Raw genomic sequence first — 14,333 nt, 5'->3', positions numbered from 1 at the left:
ACGTTTGCCCTTAAATTTCTTTTTTCATGATTCTGAAGGTATTAACTAATATAGTGAGCATGTTCAAGTTTACTCTCAAGGAACCTTAAAGATTTTATAACAATCATCTCAATCCACTCATTCTTCTGTTTATTCCCATAGGATATATGGGTGAAAAGGACATTAAAAGGGCACTATATTCCATGTGAAAAATTTTAAGATTTTATTCTGTCAGGGTTAGGGAATAAACAAGAAAATACCAAAAAAAAATGTAAATAGAAAAATAAGTGGTAGAAATATAAAGGCATAATTAAAGTGTATGAAGCTGGGTGCAAGAATAATACTTCAGAATAATGGAACAGTCCAGAAGAGAAAGAGGATGCCTAAGACAAAGAAAGCAAAGAGCTGGAGAGAAATTCAAGAGACAGTTCCAAGGCAGACTCATTATAACTTATTAACTGATTAGATGTAGGGAATAATGAAAGTAAAAGATAAATACAGGAGTCTTCGTTTAACCAAGCAGGAAGGGGAGCAATTTGAGGGAGATATTGGTGATTATGCTGACCATTTGCCTGTTTGTTCGTAGATCTACCCTCTGCCCTTCCCTCCCACTCCTCCGCATCACAGAGAACTACATTACCCAGACTCCCTGGCCCACGGTATTCTGGGCAGGATTGGGCAAAGGCAGGCAGTAGTGGAAGAGAAAGGTTGGAAGGTAGGGGAGGTTGGGTTATTGCTTCTTCTATATTGCTTCTTCTATCAATTTGCCTCACAGCGACCAGATCATCCCCAAGATGTCAGATCCTACCAGACTAGCTTTCTGTCCTTGGTTCCAACTTCCTCTGTAGTTATAGCTTTAGCCTCAGCTGTAGTTCTAAATCTAGCTAGGTGGCCTTCACTTCTGGATTCTGGAAACTCCTTTTCCTTTTCTCTCTCTTGTGTTAGGGGTAATAGTACTTCCTGCTGTTGCTAATCTCTGGGTTGTCTCGCCAACCCATTTTGGCTTCTTGTGTCTTTTGTCAATTGTATAACCAATTCCCAGCATTCAATTCCCTATTTGAAATACTGCAACTAGTTTATTTCCTTGCATGAACCTCGATTGATACAGTAGTGAAGTCAGTTTGCATATGTGTGCATCTGTATATCTATTGCTTATAACAAGGAGACTCAGAAAGCAAGTAGATATAAATCAATTCTCTTCCCATAATTAAAAAAGTATCAAATAATGTCCAGGCATAAAGCAATAGACTGAAGGGTACTGGCACTATCATAAATATATTCTATTTTGTTAAGAGACATCATTTTTTAAAAAAGTTTTTGTAGAGACAGCATCTTGCTGTATTGCTTAGGCAGTCTTGAATTCCTGGCCTCAAGTGATGCTCCTGCCTCAATCCTAATCCTAACCCTAACCCTAACCCAATGAAAGCCATCATAATAGGCAACGGCTTGTGTAGTACTTATTATATACTATGCTGCACCGATCATACCTCATATTTTTTAATTCAATCTTTAAAACACAATCTTACACATATTTTATTTGGTCCTTAAAACATAGCCTTAGAGGCAGATATATTGTAATCCCCATTTCACAGATAAGAAAACTGAGATTTGGAGAGATTAATTTGCCCCAGGCCACCCTAAATCTAGATTGGAACTCAAGCAATCTGGTTCTAAAAATCCCCACTCTTAACGACTGCACTGTAGCTTAACTTAATTAGTGCCCTAGACATAGTTACTAACACAGGTTTTTTGTTTTTGTTTTTTGTTGTTTTTTTTTGAGTTGCCATCTCACTCTGTCGCCCAGACTGGAGTGCAGTGGTCACTCCCGGCCACCACAGCCTCGACCTGCTGGGCTCCGGGGATCCTTCCGCCTCAGCCTTCCGAGAACCGGAATTACAGGCATGCGCTACCACGCCCGGCTGATTTGTTTGTTTGTTTGTTTTGAGTTGGATAACACAGGTTTTTTAAAAAATGTTTTTAAGCCTGGCTCGGTGGCTCAGCCTGTAATCCCAGCGCTTTGGGAGACTGAGGTGAGTGGATTGCCTGAGCCCGCAGGTTCGAGACCCGCCTGGGCAACTTGGCGAGCCCTCATCTCTACAATAAATAAAAAATTAGCCGGTTGTGGTAGTGCGCGCCTGTAGTTCCAGCTACTTGGAAGGCTGAGGTGGAAGGATCGCGGAGCCCAGCAGGTCGAGGTTGCGGTGGCGGGGAGCGACCACTGCACTCCAGTCTGGGTGACAGAGTGAGATGGCAGCTCAAAAAAAAAAAAAAAGGTTTTAAGAACTATTATTTAGGGTAGATTTGTTAAAGTACTGCTTCTTTTCCTAAATATATCTGTAAAATATAAGTCAAGTAATAAATCTCTACAAAAAATAAATTTGAAGTTTTTAATGCACAAAAAGTACATCCCAGCAACAGAACAGGAATTGACAAATTAACAATGAGACTATATAAAGGAGACTCCTCCCCTCTTAGTAAATGGGAATATAGTGTAAATAGACATGAAAGGAGGAAACACTTTAGGAGAAAATGCAAACCCTAAAGTTGTATACGACATTCATATATGGCTTATTATCTCACAGCAATAATATCTTCATAATGATGTATATGACACTTAACCTCATTGGTAAGATGTTTTTGACTCAAAAGTTAAACAAAAATGCTGAAGAGGTAGTTTTGCCAATGCAAGGTGAAAAAAAGGCCTTACCTTGCTTTGGTTGTTTCTTCAGAGATATGCAATCGTTCCTTTTTTTTTTGTTCTAATTTTCTCCTGGATCAGCCAGGAAGATAATGTTTTTAGAAAAATCCAATCCAAATCCTCTAAAAACCATTTCCCCCAGAAAAAACTGCTCTGAAAGCCACCTGGGAAGTTTCCATCATTTTCTTTTGGATAGGAAACAGATTCTGGCTGAATGGAGACCTGTTAGGATCTGGCCAGCAGTTGTACAAATTCATCTTGTTTTATCTTCAAATTCTATACATAGGCTCATGATGGTAACTTCTTCAGTGACTCAAGAATATTGACAGATAGCCTGTCATTAAAAGTCAGGGATTGCTTTATAGTTAAAAAAAAAAAAAAAAGTTGAAGTCAGAAACAAAAGTTTAAAAAAATCTGTAGCTGGCCTGTGACATGGCATGATAAATACTACAAGCAACTAGAAGAAATTCCCCATGTTTTCAGTTGTGTTTCATAAAGTCATCACATCTTAAATTCAAAGAGAGTATTGACTTCTGATAGCCAGATGCCACATGCTGCATTATCTGTGTTGGGGGAACACATGGAGTGGGGAAAGTCTGGTGATATCCAAACTCTTTGACACTGGTCATTCAATTCTATATACAAAAACTAGTTAGTCCTATCCTTACAATGAGAAATAAGCCCACACACACAAAAAAATAGTTTCAAGAAGCAACAAAACATTTGTCAATTCGCAAAACTAGAACAATCATTTTCGGGACAATGGTTAGGAACCACTAGAAACAAAGTGACATCATATTTGTCAGGTATGACGTGTTATGCACAAGAAAGCATAAATATACAGTAAATAAGAGCTTTATATGTAGCCCCAGCAGAATATGTACATATCAGGGCTGCCGTGAAACTGAGCAGGAGTTTCCGGAGCATATTCCCAGCTAAAAGCAGTTTCATCAGACTATGGTGTGAAGGCAACAGATGCTGAGAACACCATGTGGTAACATGAAGCAGAGAGCCACATACATTTATCCTTGAAAATGCACAATGCGAGAAATAAAGGTCACAAGTGAGTTGCGCTTTGCCTGAGAGCATCTTCTTTCACATAAATAGGCACAAGTTTGTTCTGCAGGGGTGGTTTGCAGCCTCACACCTCTTTTGTGTCCATGGCACCAGAGACAGGTTCTCCCAGAACACACCGAGCCAAGTCACAGGCCAAGCACTGACTCCTGCCTTCACAGTCTCCAGATTCAAATCAAAGCATAAATAACAGAGGACACACTTGTGGCTCTTCCTTTCACCAGGTTACTGGGAATAGAACTGGTCAGAGCAGCTCAAATCCTGCACACCAGTGTGGAGTGGAGAGTAGCTTTGTGCACTTTTGCAAAAAACAAAAACCCCCAAAAATCTACTAGGTGTGTCTTTTATTTTATTGATTAGCTCTGTCTGTAGCTAGGAAAACACTATGTTGCTCTTGGGCTCGTTCTATAAGCTTCCTCTTCTTTTTCTTGTTCTTCTTCTCCTTTGCCTTTGGTGTTCTCTTCCCTACAAGGGGGAAAAGAGAGAGAAAAATGAAGACAAGTCAGAAAAGGCTCTTTCTCTAGGAAAGAAAACGCAAAAACATAGAGAGTTTTGCACAAAGCCCATCTGGAAAACATCACCTATGGAAAAAGCAGCCTCAAAGAGAAAATTGTTCACATTAATTTTGACGGAATAATAATAATTTACTAAATTGGATATGCTGTCTAAAACAGAGACTGATCTTCCTGTTACAGGGAACTGGCATATTTAAAAACCTCCCAGCGGCCTGATCAGTCTTTCAAATATCATCCTGCCACAAAAATTCCATTTATCCCCTCCCACTTTTAACAATGCTACCCTTTACTAGACATCTTTACATCTTTCTACTGCTCCACATGCCAGTGGGTCAAAAGAAAATAAGCATCCATCTACAGTAAATATACCAGAAGTTTCAAACTCCCCTCTCACTGCCCCATGGGGTGGAGGAAGCCTTGCTTTTAACATTATTCCCTCCGTGTTCTCCAAATGCCAATATATAAAATGACATATGTGCAATACTTTTTATTTTCTATAAAAATTCACGAGGACATCATTCATTATGTGCCTGATATAGGCTTCTTATCCAAATCCCCTGGACAAGCTGTTCTTACAACGAATGCAGAGCAAGAGGAATGCTTGTTTGTTCTGATGAACTGGTGGTAAGTGTCTTACTACCAGAAAATCACCCCAAGTTATCCTATTTCTCCTCTTTGCCTTAGCCACTAGGAAGCCCAGACCACAAGCTAAACCGTTGAGGTTTTCTTCCATCAGGAGTTTTGGATACAGTCTTTTATTTGCCTCTGCTGTATTTTACTTCTTCCATCTTGCAGTTATGATTTTATAGTCTTACTTTATAAGGTATCAGCATTTCCTTGCAAGTATGTATACATAATATTTTTTAAAAATAAGGAACATAAGGCATTTGTTTTTAGTCCATTGCCCTTTTGGGGATCTAAACACATAGGAATTATGGTATTTCTAGAGCAGAAAAAGATTTAAAGAAAGTCTTATTTTACAGAAAGTAAGTCACTCTATGCATTTTTAATACAGGAAGATTTTTCCTTAATGAACAAGAAAGAATTTTGTTGGCTGTACTTTTTCTCCTACTTGCCGTACTTCCTATTTTATCTTACAGTCTCACAAACCTTAAATTTTCTCTTCCTGTAAGGTGTAGGTATTAGACAGTAATCACTACTATAGATAGGACACTTGTTCGTGCTCTCCATTCTTCCCACAGCCATAAAAGAAAATCAATGTCCCAGACTTTTTCATTACAGAGATGTGGCTTGCTTACCTTTTCAATCCAGACAATGGAGAAGTTGGCTAATGTTAAAAAAAAATTTTTTTTAAAACCCAATAGACCAGAGACTAAGGGAAGTCATGAGATTTCTAAATAAGGGAGGTATTTCTCATTTATGTTCTTTAAGATCAGAAAGAGTCTGTTTTGTTTGAGGATGGAAAACAGGCTCACTCTTCGGGACCCTAGCACAGTGATTGGCACTTAGTCGATAATAAACAAATGTGAGCTGAGCAAAACTTTTATCACAAGGAAAAAAAGATTAAAAAGAATAGTTTTTAATAGGACACTATGCTAAAACAATGAGAACATGATCTCCCCCCATATTAAATTATAAAGGTCCTTGAAGTTAACTTCTGGTTCTCATTAAATTCTGGCATTAATGTTATAATGGCATTTTGCCATCTTTAAACATAGTTAATCCTACCCAATGAAACCTTAGTTCGAGCCATCGTTAATCAAAGCAGCTGTAAAGTTACAACTATTTAGGAACATTATCTCTAATGATGAGACACACCTAATGAAAGCAGAGAAATGAAATACTTAACACAAAATAGCATATTTTAAAACCTTTAATTATAAGATTGTAAAGAATTTTTTCTTAGTTCTATATTTTCTTTAAACAACAAAAATCCTTAGCTTAAAAGTCATTGCTGATCACATTTTAAAAACTCATTTTCTTTATGTTTAATTGATATAAAGCCTGGAGTTTCTTTTAAAAGCAAATTGAAATTAAGTGAATGGAAAAATAAAGCTAACATTACTGGTTTTAAAAATGTGTTCTGCTAGAATAAAAATATACTGAATGTGTTATTTAAAGGAAGCCTTTCACCTTCACAATTTCAGTTCTTTGCATGCATGATAGTTGGAAGTTAAACATATACTACTTTCCCTAACAACAAATCCATGAAAAATAACTGGAAATGCTTGTTTTAAGATGGCCAATTTCATGTCATTTACCCAATATATTATTCTGATGTAATTGTCAATATTAAATGGTTTTTTGGGTTTGCTGGCTGATATGATATTGTGTAATCAGGAAGTTACTCAATACTTGCATAAAACAGTTGGCATCCACCAAAAACTCAGCAATGCTTCTGAAAACTTATGTATATAAAATAATTTTTCAAATTGTACAAAATTTCCTTTGGCACTACATTATGTGGTAGCAGTTCCAACTAGCAATGCTTTGAGGGTTCTAATTAAACTCTAAAGATCTTCCTCAGATGTCTCCTTCGAATGGCACCTCTTTGCTATTGTTTGGTTGGTTGGTTTTGTTTTTGGCCAGTCCCACTTCTTACATAGGATATATTGCAAACACCAAGGAATTAAGATGGTTAGCCAAGATTTGACCACAGACAGGCCTAAATTAACTGAAAATATGTTGTGGTCTGTACGTTGTTCTGACTTTAAACCCAACTCAAAGTAATAAAAGAATAATAAAATGTAGCATAAGGTATAAAAAGCGTTTTGCTATATATTTTATTCTCTCTGTTCTAAGATTTTCAAACATGAGAAAATAAATTTAATCAGAAAGATTAAAACTAACAAAAAAATAAATACCTGTTCTTATCTATATATTTGAAATAAGATTTTTTTAGACATACAAGAGTATTGATTTCTGTTTTCACTTAATTTCTTCACATCTATGGATATGAGATTAGACTTGAATAATGACTTCTAGATTGTTGTACATTCTCCAGTGCATTCATGCTGTTATAGGAGATATTTAAAGTATCAGTCACCCAAAGAGAAATTCAATTCATGAATTTAACTTCTCCCTCCCTCCCTCCCTCCCTCTCTCTCTCACTCCTTCATCACTTCCACATGGAGCAGAATGCTTTTTTAAAAGTTTTAGTTCAACAGCTTTAAGGGTATGAATGGTTTTTGGTTATGTGGAAGCACCATACAGTGGTGAAAAAGTCTGGACTTTATGTGCACCCATCACCCCCACTAGTACACATTTTACCTAATAGGTGATTTTTCATCCTTCACCCTCTCCCCTTTCTGAGTCTCCAAAGTGCGTTATAACATTCTATATGCCTTTGCAGACCCAAGCTTAGCTCCCATTTATAAGGGAGAACATGTGATGTTTGGTTTTCTGTTCTTGCGTTACTTCACTTTGTATAATGGTCTTCAATTCCATCCAAGTTGCTATGACTTTAACTTTCTTATTTTTTAGTTCATAAGAAAAGACTGGGAATATATACTGTCCAAGATTAGAAATAAAAAGTTTTAACTTTTTGAAGAGACTGTCAAACTCTAGCATATCTAACTTGAAGGCAAATTGTGCATATCTTTATTTGGAATAGTGAATTATTTTGGGTTAGACAGAATCGGGTCTACAGAGCAGATCTTTTACACCACTATTATGTGCATGCAAGAAGACTGGTCCAGATATTACCATTTTTAATGAAGGCAATGTAGCTTAGAGAAAGGCTATCTCTGGGAAGAAGGAAATCTGGTAGCTAGGCAAGGTTTTGTAAACAAGACATCTGCTAAAGCATATACAGAATGAAAAAGCTAGAGTCATCTTCCACTAGAAAGTTATGAGACACCATGTGAAAAAGTCATGGTCTTAGAATGAAAGGAAGATGTGTAAAATATCACTGATGAGACAAGATTATCCTGAAAATGAACAGAGTTAGAAAGTTACTATCAAAGCCACATTTTAACCAATGTAATTACATTGACTTTCGCACATGTGGAAATGGTCCAAGAGCATAACCTATCAACTCTTCCACAGAGAAAGATGAACAATTCCTTATGGAAATACTCCTTCCATCCAGCTGTGGATTGCTGCTATTAGAATCAGAAATAGGGTAGATTATTTTGAACCAAGATATCAGACAGACTCACAAATTACATGAAGCTGTGAAAATATCAACTCTACTGCCAGTCAAATACTAACTTCATTCTTTCTTAAGCTCTCACATTCAAGGAAGATCTTCAAATGTTTTTTCCCCTCAGTAGGTTCAGGTAAGTGTCTGTATCACTGAAACAATGGTTCTTATATATCCAACAGGAAAGCAGAGAGGCTGTCCAGAGTTTCCATAATGATTACTAAGGGTTTTGAGAAAGACTTTCTAAGGGTAAATACAAAGGAGAAAAATTTCAGTAGTTCTGGCTATAAAAAGATAAAGCTTTTATTCTCTTATATATGTATGCAAATATACACACATAAATTGGGAAAAAGTAAGCCAAAATTATGGTAAATATAATTTACCATAATTATTGTACTTGTAGCCACAACTATGACAAAACCAGGACTGATTTTCACTAAATATTGATAAGTTTGTGATGTTCTGAATTGAAATCTAGGCTGCGCTGCATTATGAAATTCCCCATGGAGTCTTGAGGAGTATTTCAAGGAGATGTCATTTTTGAAAGCTACTAAAACTTGGGGACAAGAGACCTGTGTAGCCACTGACTTGGCAAATATAGTCATACTTCAGAGAATACTTTGGAAGCAGAACATAATGTTGCTTCCACATCTAAAGTCACAAGGACTGAGTTGTAGACAATGAATAGTAGTTGGGACATTTCTTTTTTTCATATGAGCAACTTGAGTTTGCCCAAAAGTGAGTAGCAACAGAGATTTATTTTATTTAAGAGTGATAAATGATTCTCTGGAAAAATGCCAACTGGCTCCTAAAATATTTTAAAAGCTCATATAAAAATTGACAAGACCTAAACACAATCCATAAAGGAAATCAAACTAACTAATAAATATATTTAAACAATAAAAAATCTCACAATCAAAACTTCCAAATAAAATGAAATGTGGTGGCAAAAAAAAAAAAATGAAATGCCACTGCAAAGATCTTTGAAAGTAAAAATATCTAAAGCTGATAAGAATGTGCTGAGACAGGCATCAGAAAATGTAAAACTGATACAGCCTTTCTGAAAAGCCATCTGGCAATATATACAAAAGCATTAAAAATATTCATAACTTTTGACTCAGGTATAGGAATCTATAATCTAAGCTTGAACAAAGATTTATACATAGAGAGATCTTTGCTATAAATCTGAAAAGAAACTGTAAAATACCACTACAATTTTTATAACCTCTTCTTTTTATGATTACTGAAGTAATAAAGCGTGTTTTTAACTATGAATTGAAGTATTTTATATCTTAAGGTCACAGCAGTTAAATTTATTTCCAAGAACACTACAACTACATGTCACTAAAACTTATCATAAACGGATATAAGAAAAGGCCTGGAATACAAACGCATTCCTACTGTGGTGGTGAGCAGATTCTTTTGGGGAGTGATTGGTTGTAATTGGATCTGAGATACGAAAGCTCAAGAACTACTGACCTAAACACTTTGGACATTAAGAATGGATGGAGTTCATGAAGGTTTTTTTCATCTAGGAAGGAGTCCAAGTAGACAGATATGTTGAGCAGGACTGGGATCTACCACAGTGTGTTCTATGTTGCCTAAGATAAAAACCTTCCCATTGTCCACGACAGGCCAGAATAACACATTTATTTTAATTAACAAGTAAAAATAGCATATAGTTATGGTGTACAATGTGATGTTTTGATGTATGTATATCATGTGAAATGATTGATCAAGCTAATTCACACATCCATCACCTCATATGCTAATTTTTTGTGAGAACATTTAAAATCTACTCTCTGCAATTTTCAAGTATTGAGTTATTAATTTACATCAACTGGGGAGACATACATTTAGGTAAGTTGGAGAGAGTAAAAAAAATGAATCAACTGTGGTTCCTTACAGCACAAGGTTCCCTAAGAGGCATTTTTAGTAACATCCATCTGGTTTTCTAGGAATACACCTCTTCCTATCCCTGAAAATATTTCACAGATAGATAGCGGTCTTTTGAGAGAACCAGCAACTTCTAATTCTGCAGTAAATAGTTTTCTCTGATCACATTTTCTCTGGAAAAAAAATAAAATAAAATTGGTTTGCCTGGAGAGAAACCAATAAATGTTAAAATTTTGAAAAATAATAAGCAGCTACCTAACTAAGGAGAATTTACTGAATTTCTTGAATTTCAAGTAATAACTTGGAAATTTTTCCAAAGAGTCACTTAGTCATTTCATCTTCATAAAAAAGCATGCGCTTTAAAAATCTTCACATACTCTGGGGATAACTTACTAGTAGTTGTTCGCCTCACAAGGCTTTTGTAGAGAGCATCAACCTTCCAAAAATAAAAAATAACTGACAGAATCGACTTCTCTAAATCGACAAACATGACAATAATTCAGAATATCAGAATTTAGAATATCTACTACCTGCACAGATTTACCCTAATTTGTAAAACCTAACTCAATAAACCAATTAAAATAGGATGCTGATGACATGTTACTATTCTTCTGTCTGTAAAAGTGTGCCATGTTTTTATCCTAAAAGGAATGGTATGAAGACTTCTCAATTCTTCTTACATAAGACATTTATTAGGCATAAGATCTCTTACCCATTTTATTGACAGGAAATTCTATTTTGTTTTATAATCTTGTTTCTTGTTCAAAATGATGAAAACAGACTAAAAGTTAATCCTGAAGATCACCTGAACCTTTAGGAATGAGTAACATTACCACTAAGGTTTCCTGCACATGGCATTTCATGGCCCTCATTTTATAGCTCTGAAGAAAAGCATTGTTCTTCAAGTGTACAACATAATTTTTAAAAGGCAATAAGCTTTTCCCAAACCTCTACCAACTCACTTGAAGCAATAAAGACTAGAGCAAAGAAAATGAGATTTGAGGTTGTTTCATATAGTGTTGGTCACTTCTGGTTAATTTAAGTTCTTAAATCTCTGGTACTCAAACAAACACAATTCAAAGACAGGATTCTATGGTGCTTTTAAGATAGGTGAGAATAAACAAAAAGAGGTGATATTAAAACTATCTAAAATTATTTTCATAAATACTTTAGGTTAATTGTAAAGGACAAAGACTTTCCGGGTAGTGGAAACAAAATAACTACTTTAATTTGTGTGAAAAAAAAGAATGCATAATTCTACCACAAGGGGGCAGTAATTCACTTTTATTGTAAGCGTATCCGTTAAGAATTATAGCTTTTGTTTTGGTTGTTTTTTGTAAATGTACAGGGAAGCTTTTGAACTCTAATTTCTTAAATACATTTCTAAAAAAAATCCCAGTTGGAGGTTTTTTTTTTTTTTTTTGGTCCTTTCTAGCCACAGGTAAGCTCTCTATTTGACTAAAATGTAAATAACAAGACTCAAATGCTGCACAAGAAAAAAATATAATTGCACTGCTGTTAAAGATATCTGACAGTAAAGAGGGCTAATGAAAACAGAAAAGAAAATTAAGAAGATGACTCTAATAGTTAAGCAGCGTTTTAGGGAAAAAAGCATTCTTCACAAATTCAGTTTGCCACTTTCTTATGGGAAAATTAACATAAGGACCTGTTCCAAGGTAGTTTTCCTTGGATCTCCTATTTATAAGAATAGAGATGGAAAAACAAAAACAAAAAACCTTCAATGTCTTATGGTGCAGAAAGCACACATAAATTTGACATCAAAGATGAAAGGTGAGATTTGGTGGTGATTTCTGGCAAGTTGCCCTCCCAGCACCACAATCCTTTGGCCACACTGGGGAGGGTGAAGAGATAGAGAGTATGCCAGACATTTGCCATGCCCTCCTCTAGTCCACTCTGCAATGTGGTTTAGAAATGAAGCTCAAAAAACCTACAATGACCTATCCAAGCTCCTGCAGCTACTTAGTGGCAGGGCTGTGCTTGGGGCAAGTTTCCATTTCTCTCTTAGATACTTTTCTAGCTTTAAAAGCCACTGAATAAGGATATAGTTGTAGAGTCATTTTTCAAGAAAGGTAGAGAAGCACTGGAAGATAACTAATGTTACCTTGCTTAGTTCTATAAGGAAAGTCATTGACCTCAAACTAGTCATGAAAACCCAGTATGACCAGGTGAGTACTACTGCATAACTAACCACTTATCTGTAACTTCGATTTTCTGTAAATTTGCACTGCACTAATTCCATTGCTTATTCTTTTTTATTACTTTTTAAGCAAGATGCATTCTATAGAGTGTCCTCTACAGGAAAAGTGAGACAGTGAACAGTCCTACTTTATGCCATGCTCTGTAAGTGTATTATACACATTCTCATTTTTTTGAATATGAGAAAAAATGTAAGTACTCAAGTTATGCTGCCAGAAAGTTGTACACAGCTTGCACTGAATTTATTCAGAATAAATACAATTTGCTGAAAACAATTAGGCTCATTTGGCATTTCTAAATTCAGTCAGAAAAAGCATTAGATTTTGCAGGGAAAATGATACCACTGTATTCACTTGATTAGGAGCTATGGGATAACCAGAAAAGAATTTCAAGTTTCTCCATAGCTGACTTCACACTACAAGGGAAGGTTCCTTTTAAGATAATTCCATTAGAACAAGAGAATTTAATACCTTCTTCTTGGTCTTAAATCAATAACCATTAACTAAATTTTAAAAAGTTGTACAAGAAATGACATTTAGGACTATCATCATATGGCAAACATTAATTTAATGTGGATTCAACACAATTTCTATAGAACTTGAATACACACAGTGAAAAGGAAGTAAAGATTTTTGTATAATAGCTATATAAGAGCATGGGTTATCAGTCTAAGCCTACAGCTCACCTAAGTGGCAAGTCCTACATGAAGACAGTCAACACAAGATATGAGAGGACACATGTTCTGCAAAGACCATGAATGTATTCCCTCCTCTATGCCTTCATAGCACTTTGAACTTGCCTCATTGTGGATATCTGCCACTATCAATTGCAATTTTGTTTGGTTGTATATCATGGTTATGGGTTTGTAAATAATTAAATATTGTGAAAAATATAATGCCAATTTAAGGTGCCTGGTTAGAGTTTTCCCAACAATCAAGTTATAAATATTCACTGAGACTTACCTCAACTAAGGTATGTTGGCTAGATCTAAACACTAAATATGGTCAGAAACCAAGGCCATATGGTTTTTGTCACTCATGGTTAGAGAGAGAGAGAGAGAGAGAGAAACTTTCCTGTTCTTCCTAGGCTCCCACATGGTTTTTACCCTCATCTTCAGCTTTATACATGGTCTATTCAAGCTATCCTAGTCCCGAATAAACCCTGTGACCTTTTGGCTCACCTCCCTCTTATAGTAGCCTCAGCCCTCCTTATCTTAAGTACATATTCCCAAGAGTGGAACTCAGCATGACTTGGTCACTGCACAGGTTAAACTACAGAGTCATGGATGCCTGAACAACCCATGGAAGGACCACTCTTCGACCTAACCTGGAAAAGGGAATGTCACATGATACTAGACTAGGCATCTAGAAATCAAGGTTAAGAACATGGGTTTGAGGGTCAGACAGCCCCAGATTCAAAATAGAGTTCTGCTGCTTAGAACCTAGCAATCCTGGATCTGTTAATTTTCTAAACCTTCGTTTTCTCATTTCTAAACTGGTAGTAGCAGTGGTACCTGCCTCAGCATTGCTGTGAGGAGCAAAAAATATGTATAAAATTCCAGATATTATACCTGGTACTCAAATGCTAAATAAACAATAGCACCCTATAAAGTGTCTTGTGTGTATTATTTCTAATCCTTGCAACAACCTGCAAGGTACGCATTGTTTCCATTTTGCTGATGAGGAAATAGGTTTAGAAAAGTTAAGTAAATAGTTGAGAATCACATAGTTCAGCAGTGATTCAAACCAACATCTGGCAGGTTCTAAAATCTGTGCTCTTTCTAGTATACTCTTTGGATCCCTGGTGCCCAGCAAAACGCTTTTGATCTCATAATCATTTAAATGGCTGC

At 35.9% G+C, this 14,333-nt stretch overlaps 1 protein-coding gene across 1 annotated transcript in view; it reads right to left on the bottom strand.

The window, feature by feature from the left end:
* Positions 1-2,352: 2,352 nt before the first annotated feature.
* Positions 2,353-14,333, bottom strand: part of RSPO2 (R-spondin 2) — a 91,499-nt gene continuing 79,518 nt past the window's right edge. The window contains exon 5 of the mRNA XM_008064822.2: positions 2,353-4,216. Coding sequence (XP_008063013.2) covers positions 4,101-4,216 — 116 coding nt within the window. The 3' untranslated portion in view covers positions 2,353-4,100. The remainder of the gene's footprint in view (positions 4,217-14,333) is intronic.

This window comes from Carlito syrichta, unplaced genomic scaffold (genome assembly GCF_000164805.1).
Source record: "Carlito syrichta isolate Samal-C Ts95f unplaced genomic scaffold, Tarsius_syrichta-2.0.1 Scaffold308074, whole genome shotgun sequence".
Taxonomy (NCBI): Eukaryota; Metazoa; Chordata; class Mammalia; order Primates; family Tarsiidae; genus Carlito; species Carlito syrichta.
The sequence above is the reverse complement of the archived record's forward strand: the minus strand, read 5'-3'. Positions and strand labels throughout refer to the sequence as shown.